At 38.0% G+C, this 20431-nt stretch overlaps 1 protein-coding gene across 2 annotated transcripts; it reads right to left on the bottom strand.

Annotated features, from left to right (window-relative positions):
* Window positions 1-784: 784 nt before the first annotated feature.
* On the bottom strand, window positions 785-19678 carry flot2 (flotillin 2). 2 transcript variants are annotated; one of them, XM_023342362.1, is made up of 11 exons: window positions 19449-19678; window positions 15672-15753; window positions 13541-13631; window positions 8155-8278; window positions 6535-6653; window positions 6305-6418; window positions 6097-6216; window positions 5793-6007; window positions 5225-5408; window positions 4302-4451; window positions 785-3216 (listed from the first exon to the last, which is right to left on the bottom strand). In XM_023342362.1, the coding sequence occupies exons 1-11, from the start codon at window positions 19495-19497 to the stop codon at window positions 3166-3168; spliced, it is 1299 nt and encodes a 432-aa protein (XP_023198130.1). In that variant the 5' UTR covers window positions 19498-19678; the 3' UTR covers window positions 785-3165. The 2 variants fall into 2 exon arrangements, with proteins under 2 accessions (XP_023198130.1, XP_005800833.1); XM_005800776.3 differs by lacking the exon at window positions 13541-13631 and adding an exon at window positions 13097-13187 and having other exon boundaries at window positions 19449-19677.
* Window positions 19679-20431: the final 753 nt, after the last annotated feature.

The raw sequence follows: 20431 nt of genomic DNA on the forward strand, positions 1-20431 counted from the left end.
AATTTTATAGTTTGATCACAGTGAAGTTGAGCAACAGTTTATCAAATTTTCAGAACTTTGCTGCTTCATTCTCCTACCATGACACGACTGTTTTGGGTTACATTTATGTTTTCCACCTCAGCGGACAAAAAAAGTGCCTGATTTCCTTTCTTAGTGTTACAATTATCACAAGAATTGGCGATCATAAAACGGCAAAATGCAGCAACAAGATTACTTCAGTTCTAACAAAGGTTTTGGTCAATCCTCAAAATGCTTGCTTAAAAAGATTCTTGAAGCATTACGTAAGTTCTTAAAGTACATATTATATATATATATATATATATATATATATATATATATGTGTGTGTGTGTGTGTTTGTGTGTGTGATTTTTTTCTCCACATTTTTGGCTGATGCCACTTTGAGAAATACCAAGTTTGCGTTAAAATTCAATTTCAGTGTGATCCAAGTCTTCTTCTTCTTCAGTAAATTTACTGACGGGGATCGTCTGAGCTCCACTCACATTAAAGTAAGAAGAACTGTCAAAATAAATCGTTTGGTGAGTTAACTTTGTAGAAAAAAACGCGCTTAGAAACTCTTCAAATAGGAGACTAGTGGTTCCATCCTTCTGTTGGCTGGAAAAGTGTTAAAAAATGTCCCTGCAGCGACCTCTACTGGCCTGAACTGGCTATGACGGCTCTGTTAGAATCCTGTGAAGGATCAATGTTAGCTTTATTAGCCCATTTTACAAATGATGCAATTGATTTCATTTACGTACATAACAGAAATTGAACACAGAGACGGACTGAAGGTGATATAACTTTATATTAGAGTGACACAACACAGAATAACATGAACACATGCTTCATCCTCCATGCTGCGCGGCTTCTCCTTACAGTCATCGGTACACGAGAAGCCATGAAATAAAACCGAACGAAAACATCAACAGAGAGAAGAGATTGCAACAGACGTGTTTCACACAAAGATGACAGTTAAGGCATAGGTTGAAAATGTTTTTGGTGTTTTTTTTTTATTATTTCTTTCTCAAATGCTAGCCACAAGAAGTTGCATCTGATTAGTCAATAGATTTTGCATTCTTTGGCACAAATATGATGGCCAAAACAACTGATGAGGTCAAAAGTTTCAAAATAAAAACCTTTTACGTATATAGACTTATTTAATAACAATGCAGCTATATATTCAAGTTCATTTTTATCTACAAGATTAGGCGAAAGCACATTTTTAACAAAGATTGTGTCACTACTCTGAGGTGATAACCTGCACAGAGCTTGTTACTTTAACAAAGGCACTAAGGAAATCTAATTTCCCAAATTTAAACAAGTATCACAAAGAGTTTCTGTTTAGTGAAAATGTGTGTCGTTGCTGCACAAAAGTTCAGAATTATGACAAATATAGGTGAGATTATAATATATCTACGTATTTTATTTTTTTATACAACCTTTAACATAAAAAGTGTGACTGTTTGAAATCGGTGAGACATAATGTGACCTAAGAATGACAGGGGGAGAGCTGCCAATTATTTAATGAGCAGCCGAGTGACATCAGAGTCTTTGAATGATTCTCACTGACGAGGAAAACGATCCGGTCGGAATGACTCACTTCCTGGGAACGGCTAAAAGTAACCGCACTGGCCGACACAAACGATAGAGGATAACGCGACAAGCTAGCACGCGAAGAGCATTTTAGAAAACAAATACAAAAGAAAGGGTTTTAAAACTTCACAAAAAATACAAACAGAAAAATTAAAAGTCAGAGGCAGAATGTAAGAAAATGTTTATGGTCACAGACTCGGAAAGTCGTCGTTAAGCTCCTCACAAAGTGGTTTATCAGCTGTTTACTAAAAAAAAAAATAAACGACAATAATAAAAGGCAGGCCAAACATTCACAGTATGCTGGACAACACAGATGATTACAAAGTTTTAGATTTCTGACATTATGTAACAATTACAAGCAACCCTCCCTTTCAGTTTCAGTCAACCCTTCAGAAAACATCAACCTGACTATAATCTTTACGGTATTAAAACCAGAACATTTATATCACAATCGCTACGGTCTGACATAATAATAAGAACTGGATCGGAGGAGATTCATATTCTGCTTCTTCATACCGAAACTTTTTCTCTACAAATCATGCTTCATAGTTACGGGTCCAGCTGCTCAAACTCTGTCATTCATCAGATCCATCGAGCAACAAAGCACAGATGTCATGTGAAGTATTGCCAAACTGATCACATGCTTGTTTTCCAACTCGTCACATTTCATTTCTGCTTTGTCAGCGTGGACGGAATCACGATGTGATTGCTCATGATGCAAACGCCGCTTCGAAGCGGGGGGAACAAGGAAGACGAACAGAGAGGAGAAATAAAATGGCAGCCTAACATTTTGCTACTTGAGGTAATAGAAAAGGTTTCAGCTGAGATCCAGGGTCTCCTTTAAGGCTATGTATGGCTTTCTTCTCGCTTTGCAGGTGCAAATGTGTTCAAACGTGTGATAAAAGTGAAAAAAAACAACAACAAAAAAACCCCACCAGATTTACTGTAGCCATGTTTGAAAGAGAATAAACTCCATCCATGTTCGACAGGCATAAATCCAAATTAGTGCATGAAGGTTTGAACAGGCACTGGACATTGGAAACAGATGGGCAACATGATAAGGAGGATCATCATACAGCTGATTCTTACAGCTACACTCAGAGGAGGTGGAAAAGATCAGTCAGAGCTAGGAGCTCATCCGTTACGACAGACAGGAAGAGGCAGCAGCTGCATCACTGCACAGCTTCCAGAGGTGAAACAGCGTCACAACGTCCGACTTGGAAAGTCTTTTACTCCAGCAGGAATCTGCCCCTAATCTGGACTGGAATATACAATACATCTCTGGATCTTTAAACAACACACTCTGCTCTGTTTTGGATACCACATAGAAGTGAATAAACAGCAGCATCTTAGCTGAGGAGAATAAGGACGAACTAAAACCAAGCTTAGGTACAGCTTGATGCGAATATTTCTTTTTCCTATACAAAACTAAAATTCACTTAATAGTTTTAAAAAAAAAAACAAAACAAAAAACCTCTTGGTTGGTGTCAAGTGTTTCTGGTTGAAGGCAGTTGCAACGAGGGATTATCTGACTGAGAAGCCTCTTCATCCTTGAGGCCTTATTGTCTCATACATCACACAGCCGCTTGGCATTGTGGGCCGGTCATCTTCTGGAGCAGAGGGATCTGTGGGATCAGAAGGATTAATGCAATAAATATGGAGCATGGAGATTGATTTTCTTCTATCATGTCCCACAGTAAAATTCAAGGACTTTTCAAGAATTGTCAAAGTAAATTTACAAACTTTTTCCAGCACTGCACTTTGGAGATAAAAACCAGAGAATTAACAGTTCCCTATTATACAATATTATTCATTACTGTTATTAATAATGTCTTATTAATGTGAATTGTATTCTATAGTCTAGGTAAACAAAGATTTTGAAACGTCTCTCTCACACACCCTATACACCTGACTGGACAAAATTTAACAAAAATTCCTCACATACAAACTATTATTTCTATTACACAGATCAATAAGTGATTGAGCCACTAGGAATAATAAATATTTACTAAATTTAACCAATTCAGAAAAATCCTGTTAAGGTAAATGACTTTCCTGGTCAGATTAAATGATTGAACACAATATACAAAGAATGTTACAAAAGAATCTCTAAAAAAATGTTCTCGCTACGTTTTCTGGCATTTAGCAAATAGAAACAATTTTGCTAATTCTCCACTGACCTAAAACAAGAGAAATTTAGTCAGATTTAACTTCAGACTGAGCTAAATGTATGTTTATGTGTCTTTTTATTAGGTGTATGAAAATATCTGATTTCGTATGTAAATAACATTCTTCAAATTTGGTATTTTAATCAAACATTAGGTTGGACTTTATTACAAAACTGTTCAGTTTGAATATAAAGAGCTCTCTAGGACTTCATACAGAAATCAAGCACTTTCCAAAACTGTAATGTAAATATTTACCAGTTCATGATTCAGAGGCTAGAAAGAAATATTCTGAATGGTGCTTAGGACGATTTTGAATAAGAAAACAGAAATTAGATCAATCTGATCAAAGCTTTACAAAAAAAAAAAAATCTTGATTTTGAAAATGGGTAACAAACCTGTATGGCTTTAGCTCATAATGGAACATATTTCCATAAGAAAAAAAAGGTAAGTAAATGACTAATCATCAAGACAAACGTTGAGTTAAGGCAGCCCTGGCGAAGCGTGAGCTCTGATGGGGAACAGAGGAAGACCGGAGCGCTCACCTTGGTCAGATCTATCCCAGTCAGGGCGTTGACGGAGACGGGGAGTTCAGCTAGAAGTCGATTCACCTCTCCAGTCACGCGGCTGCCTTCGCCACTCAGGATGACGATCTCATTGGTCTTGGCCAGAGGAGCAGCCACCTTACTGGCAATCTGCAAAACACAAGGAAAACATGAAAGCCTCAAGCACTGGACCGGCATCCACTGGATGGTGACTGAATCAGAAGGATATGTTTGAATGGAACAGAAACAGCAACATGTTCCACTCCAATTTAACAAGAAATGCATCCATTCAGGGTCTCATATAATGATTATTTTAGTTACTGATTATTCTGGAGATTATTTTTTTGGATTAACTAATTAATTATTGGACAGCAAAAGATGCTTAATGGGATTTTTTTGCTGCAGAATTTGAACAAGGTGAGGCTAAAACTACTTGAGAGCTGGCATAGTTTGGAATAGAGCTTAATCACAGACAAAAGGCCTTTTTAATCTAAAATTCAAAATGTGTACAATTTTTGTACAGTTTTAGCTTAATTACTGCTTGGAGTATGTTGTTCTTTCAGCAAACTGTATTTTTTTTTAGTCTGTATGTTCCAGTTAACGATTAATCGATTAGCAAATTAGTCGATAATTTCTCCAAAATTGAATTGATTACGATTAATTGCTTCAGCCCTACATTAAGTGCTGGTTTACATGGCAATCTGTTCGTGCAACATGGAACTGATTGGAGTTCGGATTTAATGCCACATTAGCAGAAATGGCTATATTATGTGAACAAAACATACTGAACAACAGAATGAGATCAATATAATTTACAAGTCGACTTACTTACTGCAGCGACCAAAAGATACATGAGTAGTACAGAAATGTGGCGAGGGTTAAGACGGACTGAAACCAGACGTAAAAAATCGTGTAGCGCAGACCTTAGGTAGAGCGTCCAGCACCAGCGCCGTCTTGGCAGCTTCTCCGTACTGCTGGTAGGCGTCAGCCTTCAGCCTCATCTTCTCAGCCTCTGCTTTGCCCACAGCTTCAATAGAAGCTGCTTCAGCCTCACCAATGCAGCGGATCTTCTCAGCTTCTGCCTGCGCCGTCAGCACCTTCTTCATCCTGGGATGAGACACCAGAAGCAGAAATGGGTCACGAGTGACTGGTAACGCTGGCAGCCTTCTGCCATGTGCAACTTCTGCACATACAACCAAATATAACTGTTAGTACAAATGCTTATTCTAGTGTGTAGAGGGAGAACTCCAGTTAGTTTAAGTGTACAAAGATATTTTCACTAGAAACTAGACCAAAAAAACTTGGTAACATTTTGTGTTTTTGCAGTTTAGATGAGCTTAGATTAAGCACAGACAACTTTAAACACAGTTAGAAAAGCAAAATGATTGTTAAACGTCATATAAAATTTACATTTTATATGTAAATTACATTTTATATGATAAAAAATGATTCCATTAATTTCCGGACTGCGTAAAACTAAATGAAACGTACTTCTGTCCCTCGGCCAGCTGTTGCATCTTGTAGGCTTCAGCCTCTGCAGGTCTCCTCACGGTTGCAATGAGCTCCTTTTCAGTTCGATCGATCTCCTTCTCCTCGATAGTGATCTGCTTCTTCCTCTGCACCACCTCGATCTCAATCTCCTCCAGACGGATCTTCTGCTGCTCCTTGGCCGCCTGCAGCTCATACGCCAGCTGAGCCTCTGCTTTCTGCAAGGAACATTCTTTGTTTTTTGGAACTACATCTAGAATTTCAGTTGTCCATTTTTGAATTTTACAGAATGTGTCGAACTGGATACCTTTGTGTTCACTTCCTGGTTGAAGGAGGCTTTCTGCATCTCCAGCTCTCGTTTGGAGTCGGCCATCTTTGTGTCTGCGACGAACTTGACGTCCATCATTTCCTTCTTACACTCAGCTTCCTAAAAACAAAAGAAGAAAAATTAAAAACGGTTAAATTAAGGTGATCAGCGGATGGGAAATGCATCTTCTTCTTGAAGCTCATCTTACCCTGATGCCTGCATCTCTCTCTGCCTCTGCCACACCGATGTCTGCGTCCCTCTGTACTGCAGCTGTCTGCGTTTTCCCCAGGGAGCTCAGGTACTCCACTTTATCGTAAACATCCTGTCAGCAGGGACAATAAACAGAGAGGTACAAAAAGGTAAGTGGTGAAAATATCCTATGGGTATGGCAAGTAGAATTAAAGTCCAACAAAACCAAACAGTAAACTTGTTACACACCTTGATGGTGAAGCTGAGGATCTCGATGCCCATTCGGCCAACATCAGGAGCAGCCACCTCCCTCACCAGAGACGCAAACTTGTCTCTGTCCTGGTAGATCTGTTCAACTGTGAGGGTACCTGAAGATTAAAGAGATCGTTAATGTCCTTAATTAAATGCCTTAAAACAAGCTCCGACTTGTAAGTTAGTTTTAATTACTTCAATTGTACTATATTTGTACTAGAAACTAAATCAGAAAACACATGTTCTTGCAGCATAAATGATCCTGGATTTAATGCATTTCTTTGTATCTTATTGCCTCTACAGTTGTTTCTTTTTACTATTTTTACTGTGAAACGCTTTGTGACTGCTGTCTGAGAAAGGTCCTATTTAAATAAAATGTACTTACTTACTATTCACCCTTTTACTAGGGCATTTAACCATCTACACTAGAAAGTAGATTATTTCAAGCTAGCAACAAACTGAGTGATGATCTAAAAGACTGAGGAATTTTAAAATATTGCTCCTTCACTCTAACTTAAATGTGATAACCGGCTGGAATCCCCCATTGAGGGCCTCAATCAGAGAAGCCTCCATTTATCTCCTTTGGTAAACCTCTGTCTACTACAGGTAAGCTATTTACAGCCAATAACTACTGCACAGAATCAAACTTCAAAACTCCAAACTATTCCATTAGCAAAAAATATGACCAAAGATTGTTTTTCTTACTGAACTGCAGAGCCACTGATTCTATTGAGTTTATACACAAAGGAAATGTCAGTGACTATAGCAAATCTTTCTATGTTTTTGCATAGAAGAGTGTAGAGTTTATGCATAAACACTACAGGCTCTACGATGCTTTATAAATCAATTTCTACATTTTAACCACATGGGTCCAAAGTAAAAATTTGACCAGCAAAATAGAAAACAAATGACGACCCCAAAGATTTGGAAATTGTCTGTTTTTCAAAAGTCCAAAGTCGTTTTAATGTTTCGGCTCTTTAATGAAATGCAGATTTCATTTAAAAAATGTTTGTTGTTGAGCAGGTAAAACAAACATAAAAATACTAATAATTCAACAAACAAAAAAAAATCTAAGTAATTTTTTCATTTTTAATTTATTGAATTTTGTGACCTTAAATTAGCGGTCACAGTCCAGATCAAAACCTAATGGAGATTTTGTGACAGTAATCCATCAGATCTTTTTGTCTTTTAATGTGATAAACCGATTAACACACTCCCCAAAAAGTCCTGCAGTCTTTCCTCTGCCTACATTCCCCAGAATGCTGTGCAGTCCTGTGTTGGCCTTCGATGAATTGATTGAACATTGTATCAGACAATTTATCTTATTATTACTATTATTAATGACGTATCCATCTTCAGCCCTAAGGTACACTACACGTTTTTAATATGTATATATATATATATATATATATATATATATATATATATATATTTTGAAAACCATAAATCATTTTCCATCCATTTCAGAGATAAACATGATTTTGTGCTACCTAATCACATAAAATCCAGATAAACTACCATGTAGTTTGTGTTTTTAACAGGACTAAACATTAAACAGTTCAGACATTGTCAGCAACAAAGCAGAAAACAGCCATCTCAACTTCAGGAAGTACCCACCAAGGATGGCACGCAAGTGACCCTCCAGGGTCTGCAGGATGACGCTCTTGATCTCTATCACGGACTTTCCCAGGAACTGTTCACAGGCGAAACCCAGCAGTTCGTTTTCCGTCATCACCTTCACCTAGTGCCAGCATGGACACAGATTGTCAGCTGAACACACATTCACAAACCCAGGAGCGAGCGGCATGCATGAAAACGTGTTAGCTTTTCTGCTATCTGCGGGCAAACACACACCATCCTTCCATATTCACTTTCACATCATCACTGGGGTATTAAAAACAGGTGACTGAACGCAGTGAATCATCACAGAAAAAGAGATAAAACTGGTGACATTATTCAGTTCAGTGACAGGAATGCATAAATGGTGAGTTTTTGAAAGACATTTAAAACTTTTTACAACTGACGGCGGGCTGCAAAATATCATTCCTCCACATCGTAATGGGTTTGTTAAAAACTATTTTCACATGAATCCCCAAAGTTAATGCATTTTTGGTATATATAAAACCAAACTACATGGCCAGACGTGTAACTTTCTCAATCATAATCCAACTCATTTTTAAATTACGAGCACTTTATAACAAAAATACCATGTATAAAGCTAAATTTTACTTCAAATCTACTTATCTAATCAATAAAGACAAGAAGAGATTTACTTTAAAATGTAATTTAAATAGGGCATATTTAGTTTTACCTTTGAGTAATAACTGCACTCTGGTCACAAAGCTGCAAACAATGTGAATCGTTTAAAAGACAACTAATAAAAAACTGCATTTTGCAACCTGAGATCTACAAAAGGCATTTAAATGTCATCAAAAAGCACTAAGACAATTTTGCCTGATAATGTAGTCCAAAGGAGCTGAAACAATATAAAAGACAGTGAGCTGGGTCCTTAGGCGAGAGGTCTGCACATGGTTTTGCTTTACAACATGCACTCCGCTCCAGAAACGAGGGAAACATAAAGTCAGGAAAGATGGTCGTCATTCCAAGGAAACTGTCTGCAAACAGAGGAGGCCGCAAGCCAACCACATCAACACATACATGCCGGCGCAAACAGACAGCAGGGGGAGCTGTGCCACAACTCAGGCTTACACAAGGACTTGTGAATGGTGATGGTGATAGAAACCCTCCTATATGTTGGGCGACAACATCTTTTTGTTCCTCCAACTTATGTCTTATTAAAAACTGACATATTAGGTACTTATTCCCAAACTTAAAATGAACTTCAAAACTGATTCAGGTTATAGGTGAAAATGTCCAATCAGGTGAATATTTGAAAAATACATCTGTAATAAAATAAAAAGTCCAATCTCAACATGAACATTATGCTCTTCTCTGGTTTTATTTGAAAAGCTTCAGCTGAGAGCCACTCCTCAAGTCCAGACATATTTAACTGTGGAGAAACATATGACTTGTTACCATGGAAAAGGCCACAATGGCTCTGGATTAGGCTGGGCCAATCAAATGGTGCCCAGGATGAGCTGCTGGGTTAAACTGTGAGAGTGAGAGGAGTTGTTCAGCAGCAGACAGTGGGCGCATTGTCAGTTACAACTAGGGAAACGGAGAAGGGAACAGTGTCATCGCCGTGGCTAAAACGGAGAACTAATAATCCCACTCTGTCATGCAGACGGGAAAAAAGAAAATGAAACAAAGAGATGGATATCATTTGGAGAAAATATGCTGCCAACAGTGTTTCACAATTTTAAAGAGAAAATCCACTAGAATCCCTTGGGAAGCTGACAGGTTTGCTTCTTGAACAAAGTAGATTTTTAATCTGTTTCTAAAATCAGAAACCTAGCGCAACAGAGTGGCTATAAAGAATATTTTAGTACAAATTCAGTTACACATTAACATAATATGTCCTGTTTTAAACGATGCGGTGATGGTTTTCTTCCTGTTTGGCCATGTGGTTTATTTTGACCATTATAGACTAAAGAGAGGCTCTAAGAACAAATCAAAAACATGTCTTTAGTGATGTCACGACATGGATCGCAGGCTCTTGGAAAAAGGAAATTTGATCCTAAACAGAAGTAGTTAAACTGGTTCCTCATAAGCTCAAACACTAAAGACAAGGTTTACCTTTAGATAGTCAAACAGTACGTCTGTCGCCACTGAGATCTTGATGGATTAGAAATTTTTTTACAACACACAAAAATAAGGGTGTGTCCACAACATTTCTGAATCTGTCACAGCATGACCTTAAAAAGATAGTGGATTTTGTCTTTGTTTACAAGAACAACAAACATACTTTGGCACTGAACAAGCCTGGGCTGGCGCTGTTTCAAACAAAGTGTGAATGACTTGAGAATCTAATATGAAGACTCAACACAAACTGAATTACAATCCGATATAGTTTAGAGTCTTTATTGCTTTCTGAGCTGGTAAGTAAGTCCTCTGACTGGTTCGTGTTTTAGACTGACAGTGATTTTCCACCACATGGTATGGTTCGACTGTGTTCATAGATCAACATGACAACGATTTCCTGCTTTGCTTCTCACAAGTATCCTCTTGTTGTTGGCAGGATAAGCTGTTTATTCTCTTAGTGTGCTCAAGGCTTTTTTTTTTGTTGAGAAAACACACACTTCCCTGAATGTGATAACATTTCACAAACCTCCACTTTGGATGTGCATTTTAAAAATAAGAATTGCGAAGGAGTAGGAAGTAGATACCGAACTTAATCGCTTCGTGAAAAAGCAACAGAGAAGGATTTGAATAACACTTATTAATGTATGACTTTATGCATTAAAAAAGACAAGAGAAAAAAAGTATTTTGGTTGTGTAGATGAGGTTTCAATCAAGACATTTTTAAAGGACGAACAGCTGACACTCCTCAGTTGCACTTCCACAAATAAATAGAATAGAATAGAATAGAATTACTTTATTCATCCCAGCAGGGAAATTATTTCGCAGTTACAGCATAGAGACAAGACACACAACAACCACCACTGAGTAGCAATTGTAGACAAGATAAAATTGCTACTATATATATACTATATGCAGTTAATTTTTGCACACTGAATGCAAACTTTAACTGATGTAATTTTTTTTATTTTCACCCTTTACAATGATGTTCATAGTGCAATAGAAACTATCCCTGCTGCTGCAGCTTCAGCAGGCATCATGTGACATTCTCTACATGTTACACCCACACTGATGTTGGTGTAGAAAGGAACGCACAGCAAAAAGCAGCAAAAACATAATTTAATTTTATGATGTGCAAAGCAAAGTGCTGCATTTATAAGGAATGAGAAAAATGTTTTTTGTAAACTTTCTCCATTAACTGGAATTGAATGAAAATTTTACGAGCTAAATTATCAAACATTGCTCAAGAGTAAAAATGCTAGCAGCATTAGCTCAGCACTTCAGCTAACTGCCTTTGCTCAACAGCAGCTGTATGCATCTAATCATTTAGAAACAGAAGATAATCCTGCAGAAACAAATAATACCTGTTGCTACCAAGAAAAACAGAGATTGCAGCACCCATGGCGTCACAGGTGAGTAAATTAAGAACATAATCATAGTACTAACATAAACCACTTAAGGGTGATAAAATGAAGCGTTATCTTTCTGCACTTTAAGCCTACCGAATTATTAAATGCACTTAATGAGGTGTCGGATTGAATTTCTGTTCTGTAAAAGGATTGTGATTGGGGCACACCTGGACATTATAACTGGATTCCTGGTAGGTTTTGCTGGCTACAATAATAAAAAATGGAAGGAAAGTAAAAGCTTTTAAAACCTCACAGCTGGTTTTCAGCAGATTACATATAGATTAAAGGCAAACAAAACGGGCCCGTCACAGATTTAGCTAAATGCTTTGAGGGTGCTGTGGTGGCGCAGGTGTTAAGCAGAACCCACATAACCCCCTTAGTCCTCAACGCGGCCGTCGCAGGTTCAAATCCTGGCCCGGTGACCTTTGCTGCATGTTTTCCCTCTTTCTCAATACCTACTTTCTTGTCTTAGCAATTTATAAAGACTACTAGAGCCAATAAAATCTTAAAAAAAAAAAAAAAAAGATTTGTCAAAATGCAGTTGGAGTTTCTAAAACCCTTGCATCTAAAAAACCCTGAACATAATTTAAATTCAGGTAGGTAAGAGTTGTTTGAAGTTCTAGATCTGGACACTGGACTACTGACGACTTATTTCACCACCTTTGTCTTGACGCATTTTATACTGATGCCCAACAGCCAGCTCACAATAACATGGGCAATGCCACCACATTGCTAAAGAGGAATAATTCAACCGGCAGATGAATTGTGCATTTAAAAGCCGTTAAATGGAAAGATAAAAATGGTATAACAGCATAAAAATGATAAAATGGAGGAAAAAACTATAAAGTAATTACCGCATTAGTTTTGCTTTATGCTACTTTGGTTTCAATACATAAAGTGTCCACTCTATTTCAAGGTAAAATAGTTGAAACCATACCATGTAATGGAAAACTGGCTCATGGCCACACACTGTAGTCAGAAAAATGCTTTTCCTTTGGATCCAAGTTGGGGTGAAAGAAACTTACCAACAATGTGTCTCATTTTTCTTGCAGCAGCTTATTGATGCAAAGTGTATCACTACCAGATGGTAGAAAAAAACATTGAGGAAAAAAGGAAAAGAAACAAAATTCTGCTGCCTCTGTAAGCTTTAAAGCTTTGAATATTTTCACTACGGATCATTTACCTTTGAATAAAACATCACAGCCCTGAAACGAGCAAAACACACAACACTGTCTGCAGCTAATCAGGGGATTTCAGCTTGATGCGTTCTGTTTTAGGATGATACAAAATCATGCAAACAATTTAGCCCAAAGTCTGAGTGAATCTTGAAATCTGTACATAAAACTCCTTGTCTGCTTTGATTTCTGGCTTTTCTGCCAAAGAAAGGAAGGTATGGGTAGAGGGGTTAGTGGAGTCTGATCTGGCATTCCCAGAAAAGTGTGATGATTTACCTGAGCCACCCCAGTGACAGTTATAGCTACACCCTCCGCTGTCTCTACATCCTCACACTTGGGCTGCAGGGTCATAATCTCAAGCGTTATCCTGTGAAGAATGTGGAAAAATACCAAATAAAAATTGACATGTACGCAGGGAGAGGAAATGAACGGAAGGGACAGATAACACACAACAAAAAAGAACAAAAGTGAAACCATTCACCCAAGGACTCCAGATCACCAGCAGCAGAGCAACAAGACACTTAATCCAGAATTCAGACTCCTTCGAATTCTGATGTAATTCAGGATTACGCATGAGGAAATGCAGCACAACTTTCTTTGGCACTGAACTCCTCAGATCCCCCATTTGTGGCCAAACAGAGATTTTATTGGTTAGTTTGTTAGTGGCACCATTCTCCTTTGCCTGTCTTTGGCCTTTTTGGATCTGTTCAAGTGCGTTACCTGAGCCACCCCTGTCACAGCCAGGGGAACACCCTCCGAGGTTTCGATATTCTCGCAGCGACAGAGGATGGTCATAACCTCCAGAGACATTCTATGCAGACAGGCAGGCAGGCAGGCAGGCAGCGGGAATAGCATAGGCAAAACAGTAAGTTGGACAACAGTTGTTAGGAACGTCAATAACCATCGACAAGTAGAAGAGGGAAGGGAGACGGGGACAAACACACTGCACAACTTTGCCTTTTTCTTACCATATTTAATTCTGATAGTTAAGTTAAAGAGAGCATCATAAATTAAAAATCCAATTTAATATTTCTAGCTGATCCTGTTTTGATTGTATTTTTGTTTAAAGTGTCAGAGCTGGACATAAGAGCCTGTTTGCAGCTCCACCTACAGTGCTTTCCAGAACAGCTGGATCAATGAGTCAAATCCTTGAGCATTAAGATAATTGCTGCATCTAAACAGGAAGTCAGGCTCCCACTGCTTTAGAATGCCGTCTACGTTACTTGTTACAAACAGAAGTTTTAGCACATAGTATGGGATGCACATTAAAATAAAATAGAAGCTGTAGACTGAAGAATCTCTGGGACGGCTTAAATCTGAATGTTGCATCATCGTTTAGGTTTGGTCTATCCTCAAGTTTCCTAGCAACCACAGACAAGAAGCAGCACTTAATGTGAAACGAGTGACTTCAGGTTTTAATGCTGAGACAGGCTGATCAAAGACAAAGCAAAGCATGTTAGATAAGCACAAACAAGGAGGGAGGCAAACAAATTATAAAACCATTTACAACTGTAAACTCCGGAAACATGGAAGATAGAGTCACTTTAATTTTTAGATTATTTCTCAATAGGAAATAAAAGTTTTGTATTTTTTTTAATGTAAAAGTAAACTAACTAAGATTAGTTTGTCTTTCCAGTGGAGCTGCACTTAAAGGAATAAGATGCTGAGCTGCTCTTTTTACACATGTGAAAAACTCTGGATTTTATGTCTATTCCCTGCTTTGCTAATTTAGCATTTTAGATTAATTTTAGGGAACAAGAATTATAATTCTGATAAGAGCTTATGTTGTTATGACCCATGATTAAAAAAAAATAAATAAAACCACTCTGAGTGACATTACGTTGGAAAATAATAGTCAATCAAACTATGGCTACATTTCATGGCAATCTTTAAAGAGATTAGAAAATGTTTTGAAATATCTCAAGGCAGGCGGTTTTCTTTTTCAATGGAAAAACTCAAGTAGGAAATGATTAAAACTGCAAAAGTACAAATTGACAAACCGGTTAAATATCAGATTCCTCTAAAGTCAGCAAATGTTACTAACATCTGTTATAGTTTAGCAATTAAGTCAGCTGATTTTTCTATAAAACAAAAACATGGCAAACACAGTGCAGAAAAAGGTCTATTTAATCAAACCAACAATTTACTTCATGTAATAACCAAACCTTCATAAATAAATAAAAATGCAGAGTAGTTCATCCAAATTATGTATTTGCCAACTCCACTGGAGGATTTTTTAAATAACGAACTACAAGTTCATGACCCACAACGGCAGCAGTAGATTCATCATCCCAATGTGCTGCATAAACAGACTCGCCTTTACTCTGATTTTATGTAAATTTAGGAGAATTCATATAAGAGCGGTCACTGAGAATGGAAAGGTTTCACATGGTGTAAAGAACACATGAATGGGAGAGAAGAAATCTGATTATTAGAAAACAATTGTGTAATCATATAATCAAATATTTATGTTAATAAAGAGAAAATATAATTTAGCAAAATTTGTAGCACATTATCATAAACCAATACTAAATCAAAATCCATTTGATCTTAAACCTTATTTTTTAGATTTGATGATAAATCTGATTTTACAAGACAAATGGTGGTCATTTTAATAAAACCACTTCTCCCAGACATTGATATAAACTAAGTTTTATAATAAAATGACTGAAAGTAGTATGGATACTTCTTTTTACTTGACACTGGAAATAAATAGCCAGTTAAAGCAGTTACTCCTCGTCACAAAACAGGTCTCTGACGTGGACAGTTTATGTCGACCAGCAGGCATCCTGCTCTGACAACACAATTAGGAAATGTGACTCTGTTAGGGCCACAGCAGACAGGTTCTTACCTCTGGATGTCAGAGATGAGCCACCAGGCCCAAGCCCAGCCCCCCACGACATACGTCTTCTGATCCGAACCACAGCAGCCACCTTCACACACAGTGAAGAAGGGTCACATGTCATCATAAAAAAAAATATCCAAATATGAAACACAGCTGGTATGTTCTAATTTTTTTAGACGGCTACTTCAAAACGATCAAAATTGAAATCCAGAAGAAAATTTTTTAAAGAAAAAAGAAAAAATCAGTCAATGCCGTAGGTTTTTTTTCCCTTTTACTGGAATCAGTTAGCTACTCAAGAGGAAGTCTGCGTGCAGAAGAGTGTCTCGCGCATCATTCCTTGTTTCGCCCACAGTCCCCACAAGTTCACAAAAGGTAACCATGTTGCCTTTGTTTTTCACAAAGTCGTTTTATCTCGCCTGATGATTTGAGGCTGCACTAGCTGAGGTAAAACAGCCTGCAAAAGTCTTGCACCTTGTGGTTTGATGACAAACATTCCCACGATTGCCTGAGCTTCATGTAATAACCAAACCTTCATAAATAAATAAAAATGTAGTGTAGATCATCCAAATTATGAATTTGCTAACTCCACTGGAGGATTTATTTTATAACGTTGTTAACAGGAACTACAAGTTCATGACCCACAACGATGCTAAATCAAGACAACATTGACAATAATTGTGGAATCTTTCAAGTTGGGAAACGTGCCAATAGCAAAACAGGTCACGGCCTTTCAGACTGATTTAATCTGGACTCTTTAGTGCGACATTCCCAGCTGTCACATCTTAACTGACAGGCAAAGGAAAGGGAGATCTATATTTACTGTCTCAAAAAAACACAACCTAACAACTGATAATTGCAGGGCCTACTGACCAACCCATCATCAGCTGTCGCACAATGACGAAAGACTCTTAGTAACAGTTCTCGTGACATTTCATGTCTCAAGCGGAAGTGTCACTGTTGGACAAAGGGTCATTTTCAAAAATCTGAACTTTAAAGGCAATTCAGAAATCAAAACCGGCTGTAGTCATAAACATGCAAGGACTCTCTCTTTGACCTTAAATTTTAAGTGTAATGCTAACTGGTCAGGTAACCTATAGAAACACACCGGCTACAGACCGATTTAGACAGCAGCATAGCTGAAATTCCTAAATGCACTCGTTCCACAGACAGGGAAAGGGAGGGTTCCTGGTTAATAACATGGAATTCATAGTGTGATGGACACCACACCAGTGACGTGCGGTCAGGGGAGGCATTCAAATGCTCAGAAGCAGCTGGTGAGGCAGCAGCGAGTTGAGCCTCACCTGGGATTGATCAACCTCTCGCTGGCTGCCATTCTATAGGAGCATGCTCCCCCTATCTGTACGCCGCCAATAAAATGGCTAAAAAACATTTAATGTATGAACTGATTTTCCATAATTTAGCTTATTTATATAATGTACAGTATTTTTTGTCACCAACTGTGTGTGCAACGTGTTTCGTGTGCTGAGGAGCGATCAGAAACGGCAGAGAACAGATTCGAGGTGAGGCAGGCAGTTCTCTTGCCTCATGGCAGGGGGCGCTCATGATCCCTGACATTGTGACTCCACAACTGCAGAGTGAGAGACAGTAACGGCGAGCTAGAAATACAGTAAAGTCAAGTGCAGCGATATATTTATAGTTTTCTCCTCGTACCACAGCAATCACTTAATAATAATCGCAAAATAAACATTAAGCCTAAAACCGTACTACTGCAACAGATTGAATGTTCTATTCTTTGTGTGGGAAATAATTGAGTGGGGTTTTTTTGTGGCGTTGTTGTCAGTTGCTATGGCAACGAATCTGCCCGTAGTTGTGCTGATACAGAGAGCGAGAAAGACGTGGTTTTGAGTTGTACTTTAACGGTTTTCCCCTTTGCTGTGGAGCACAGCACGAAATTAATAATATCTACATGTCCAAGTTTGATTGAGTAAACGGAATTATTCTACGGCGGCAGCGCGGCTATGGATGCATGTAAAAGAATAGTCTTTTTGCCCTCCAGCATTGTCCGGATGCGCGAAATTTTCTTATGTAAACAATAACCTGATTTGTAAAGATCAGATCAGATCATAATCAGATTTGTAAATCTGATTATGATTAAGTCGGTGCCTCACCAGCTATAAACATCACCTCACGTCACTGCACCACACATATCTGATATTAAACCATACATCCGCTCCTTTCAACAAGGTAGAACATTTTTTAGCTTCTAAATCAACTAGTTCTGGTTTCAAATGTGGAGCTTATGCTGTTACTCAGCTCTGGTCTTAACATTTGCTCCAATGTTTCATGCTGCTCATAAATGTTTTGTTTTCACAATGAAGCTGAAGTGAGTGAGTGAGGAAGAAGCCCTTGCAGATTCAGTTAAAGAGGAAGGAAATCTGTATAACAAACCCAAAGATTTCAACAAATCGTGGCTCTGCCACAAGTGTGAAGAAACACAGAGGTATTAAAATATTAGTTTTAAAGATCACAAACTCCCTGATACCGTTGGTGTTTATACCGTAACGGTAAAATTTTGCTATGAAGATTTTTCTTTCCCACATACATGAATCTAAGACAAGCGCAAGGCAGACTTTAAATTACACCAAACTATGGGCCAATTTTACCACAATACAGGAAGCATTTGTTTTCCAATTTACTGAATGCATCAAAACTAAAAGCTCCCTCTATTTCAAGACTATAAAAAGGGTCAATCACCACCATGCACTTTAATGCAATAAGGATAGCAAATTAGACAAAAATGCAATTCCTTCAAAATTACTACGTTTTTTTCCTCTTAACTACTGTATTATAGTCCTTATGGGGGGGAAAAGTCATCAATCAAAATCAGAATTGGTAGTTGAGATCAATTAGAAAAGCAGGTATTGGTCTAATTGGTGCCCACATTTGTGACATTTCGTTCAGAACAAGTTTTGTGTTTGACTCCAATTTTGTCATGAGCATTTGTGAACATGATACACACATATATTTCTCTATAAAGAGAGCCATATATATTGAGCACAATGTCAGGGGTTTAAGAAACATGAGCTCTGCAGACCAGAGTCAGTACAGTGTATGTACCCGCCCTTCTAATTTAATTACCTCTGTTTCTTCAGGAGAGCGCCACCATATTCTTTCACCAGTGTTCATGGGAAAACATACAATTATGCTCAACATTTATTGCTCTTAAGTCTACTTTTATGTATACATAGCGTATTAATAAAACAGCTGCTTAATTTTAGCAAAGTAACCCATTCTAAAAGTTAATAATACATATAAAGGAAAATGGCTGCAACCAAAAATTATTAAATCTATGAGCCATATACTGTAGGGATGTAATATAGATAAACTTGGTGGTAAAATGAACTACTTTTTAAACATCTTGAACAGACCACACTGGATAAAAACCAGGCGGGAATATTGCTATGGGAACATACTGTACATACGCGAAAATATGGCGGATATGATCGTTCCAGTCACAAAATAATTATAAATTACATTCAAATCATCATGAGAAAATTAAACCTGCCATTTCTCCTTCAGAGGGAACGGAGGAGAATCTGTCGACTTGAAATAAACCGAAGACATTAATTTGTTGTCATATAATTTATAATTCTCGGATTTTTTTTCCCCAACAGAAACGCATTTGTTTCTTATTAAAAAATATATAAATAATTTAACTGTTAAGCTTCGATGTTATTTCATAGTTCCTCGTAATGTGCGCTTTAACGAAAGAGTGACGTTCCAGGCATGAAAAACACGGCGTCACAGAAACGTTTACGTTACCTGAAACGACGAGGGCCTCGTTCGGTCCAACGGTGTGGCAATTTCCCATTTTATCGACACAAAAAACGTGAATCCACACCGGCTTAAAACATACAAAAAAAACCAATTATTTTTGTTTAGAAACTTCACTCGGTCGCTTAAAGCGCAACCCTCTTCACGCCCCTACCGTAAATTACGGGAGGAGGGTTTTTTTTTCCCCCCTTCTTACTTTTTTTTCCAAAATGGAGACCGCAGGATACGACTTTCTACACGGAAACACAGTACTTCCGCTGCATACTTTCAAAAATAAAAGTTTTGTAGGTAGCGCTGGTTTGAGGTAGCTTATTCTGAACACCTCGATGTTGTGTTTTTTTGTTTGGTTTCGCGACAACTTGACCGACTGAAACAGCTACCACTCCCCGTCTTCCTCCCTTAGCCCCCCACTCAGGATTACTGGATCGACCAATGTAGGCGTGGTAGTGTAAATATCCGCACAAGGAATTCTAAACAGGATCTCTCTTACTTTACAAGAGGGGGCCTTGTGTTCATGAGTTCTCACATGATATATGTGTCATCCAAGATCAATAGTTTTAACCCGGCTGCTACAGATAAAACTGAAAAATGACATCTAACAAATATTGTGGAGAATTTTGACAACTAGAAAGCTCTTGATTCCTATATTATGAAACTGTTGATAACAGAAACAATGCAAAAATCTATTTAATACCTTAATTTAATGTCTTAAGGCCACATTCAGCATGACACAAATTACCTTCCTAAATGGCTGAAGCATGTGTGTGTTTGAATTTTTTGTGCACTCCAGGTTCTTCTGCCTGCAGCGTCTGTGGCCCAGCTCCACCGCTCACCATCCTCACACTTTCTCCTCCATCTATCAAATTACTTGTTGCACCATTCTCCAGCTTCCACCAGGGTTGGCTGCAGCACAGAGCCTGAGGTCCTGAGAATCTGTGATGTTCCTATTGTATATCTATATTCCAGAGGCT

Source organism: Xiphophorus maculatus, chromosome 11 (genome assembly GCF_002775205.1).
Source record: "Xiphophorus maculatus strain JP 163 A chromosome 11, X_maculatus-5.0-male, whole genome shotgun sequence".
In the NCBI taxonomy this organism is placed as follows: domain Eukaryota; kingdom Metazoa; phylum Chordata; class Actinopteri; order Cyprinodontiformes; family Poeciliidae; genus Xiphophorus; species Xiphophorus maculatus.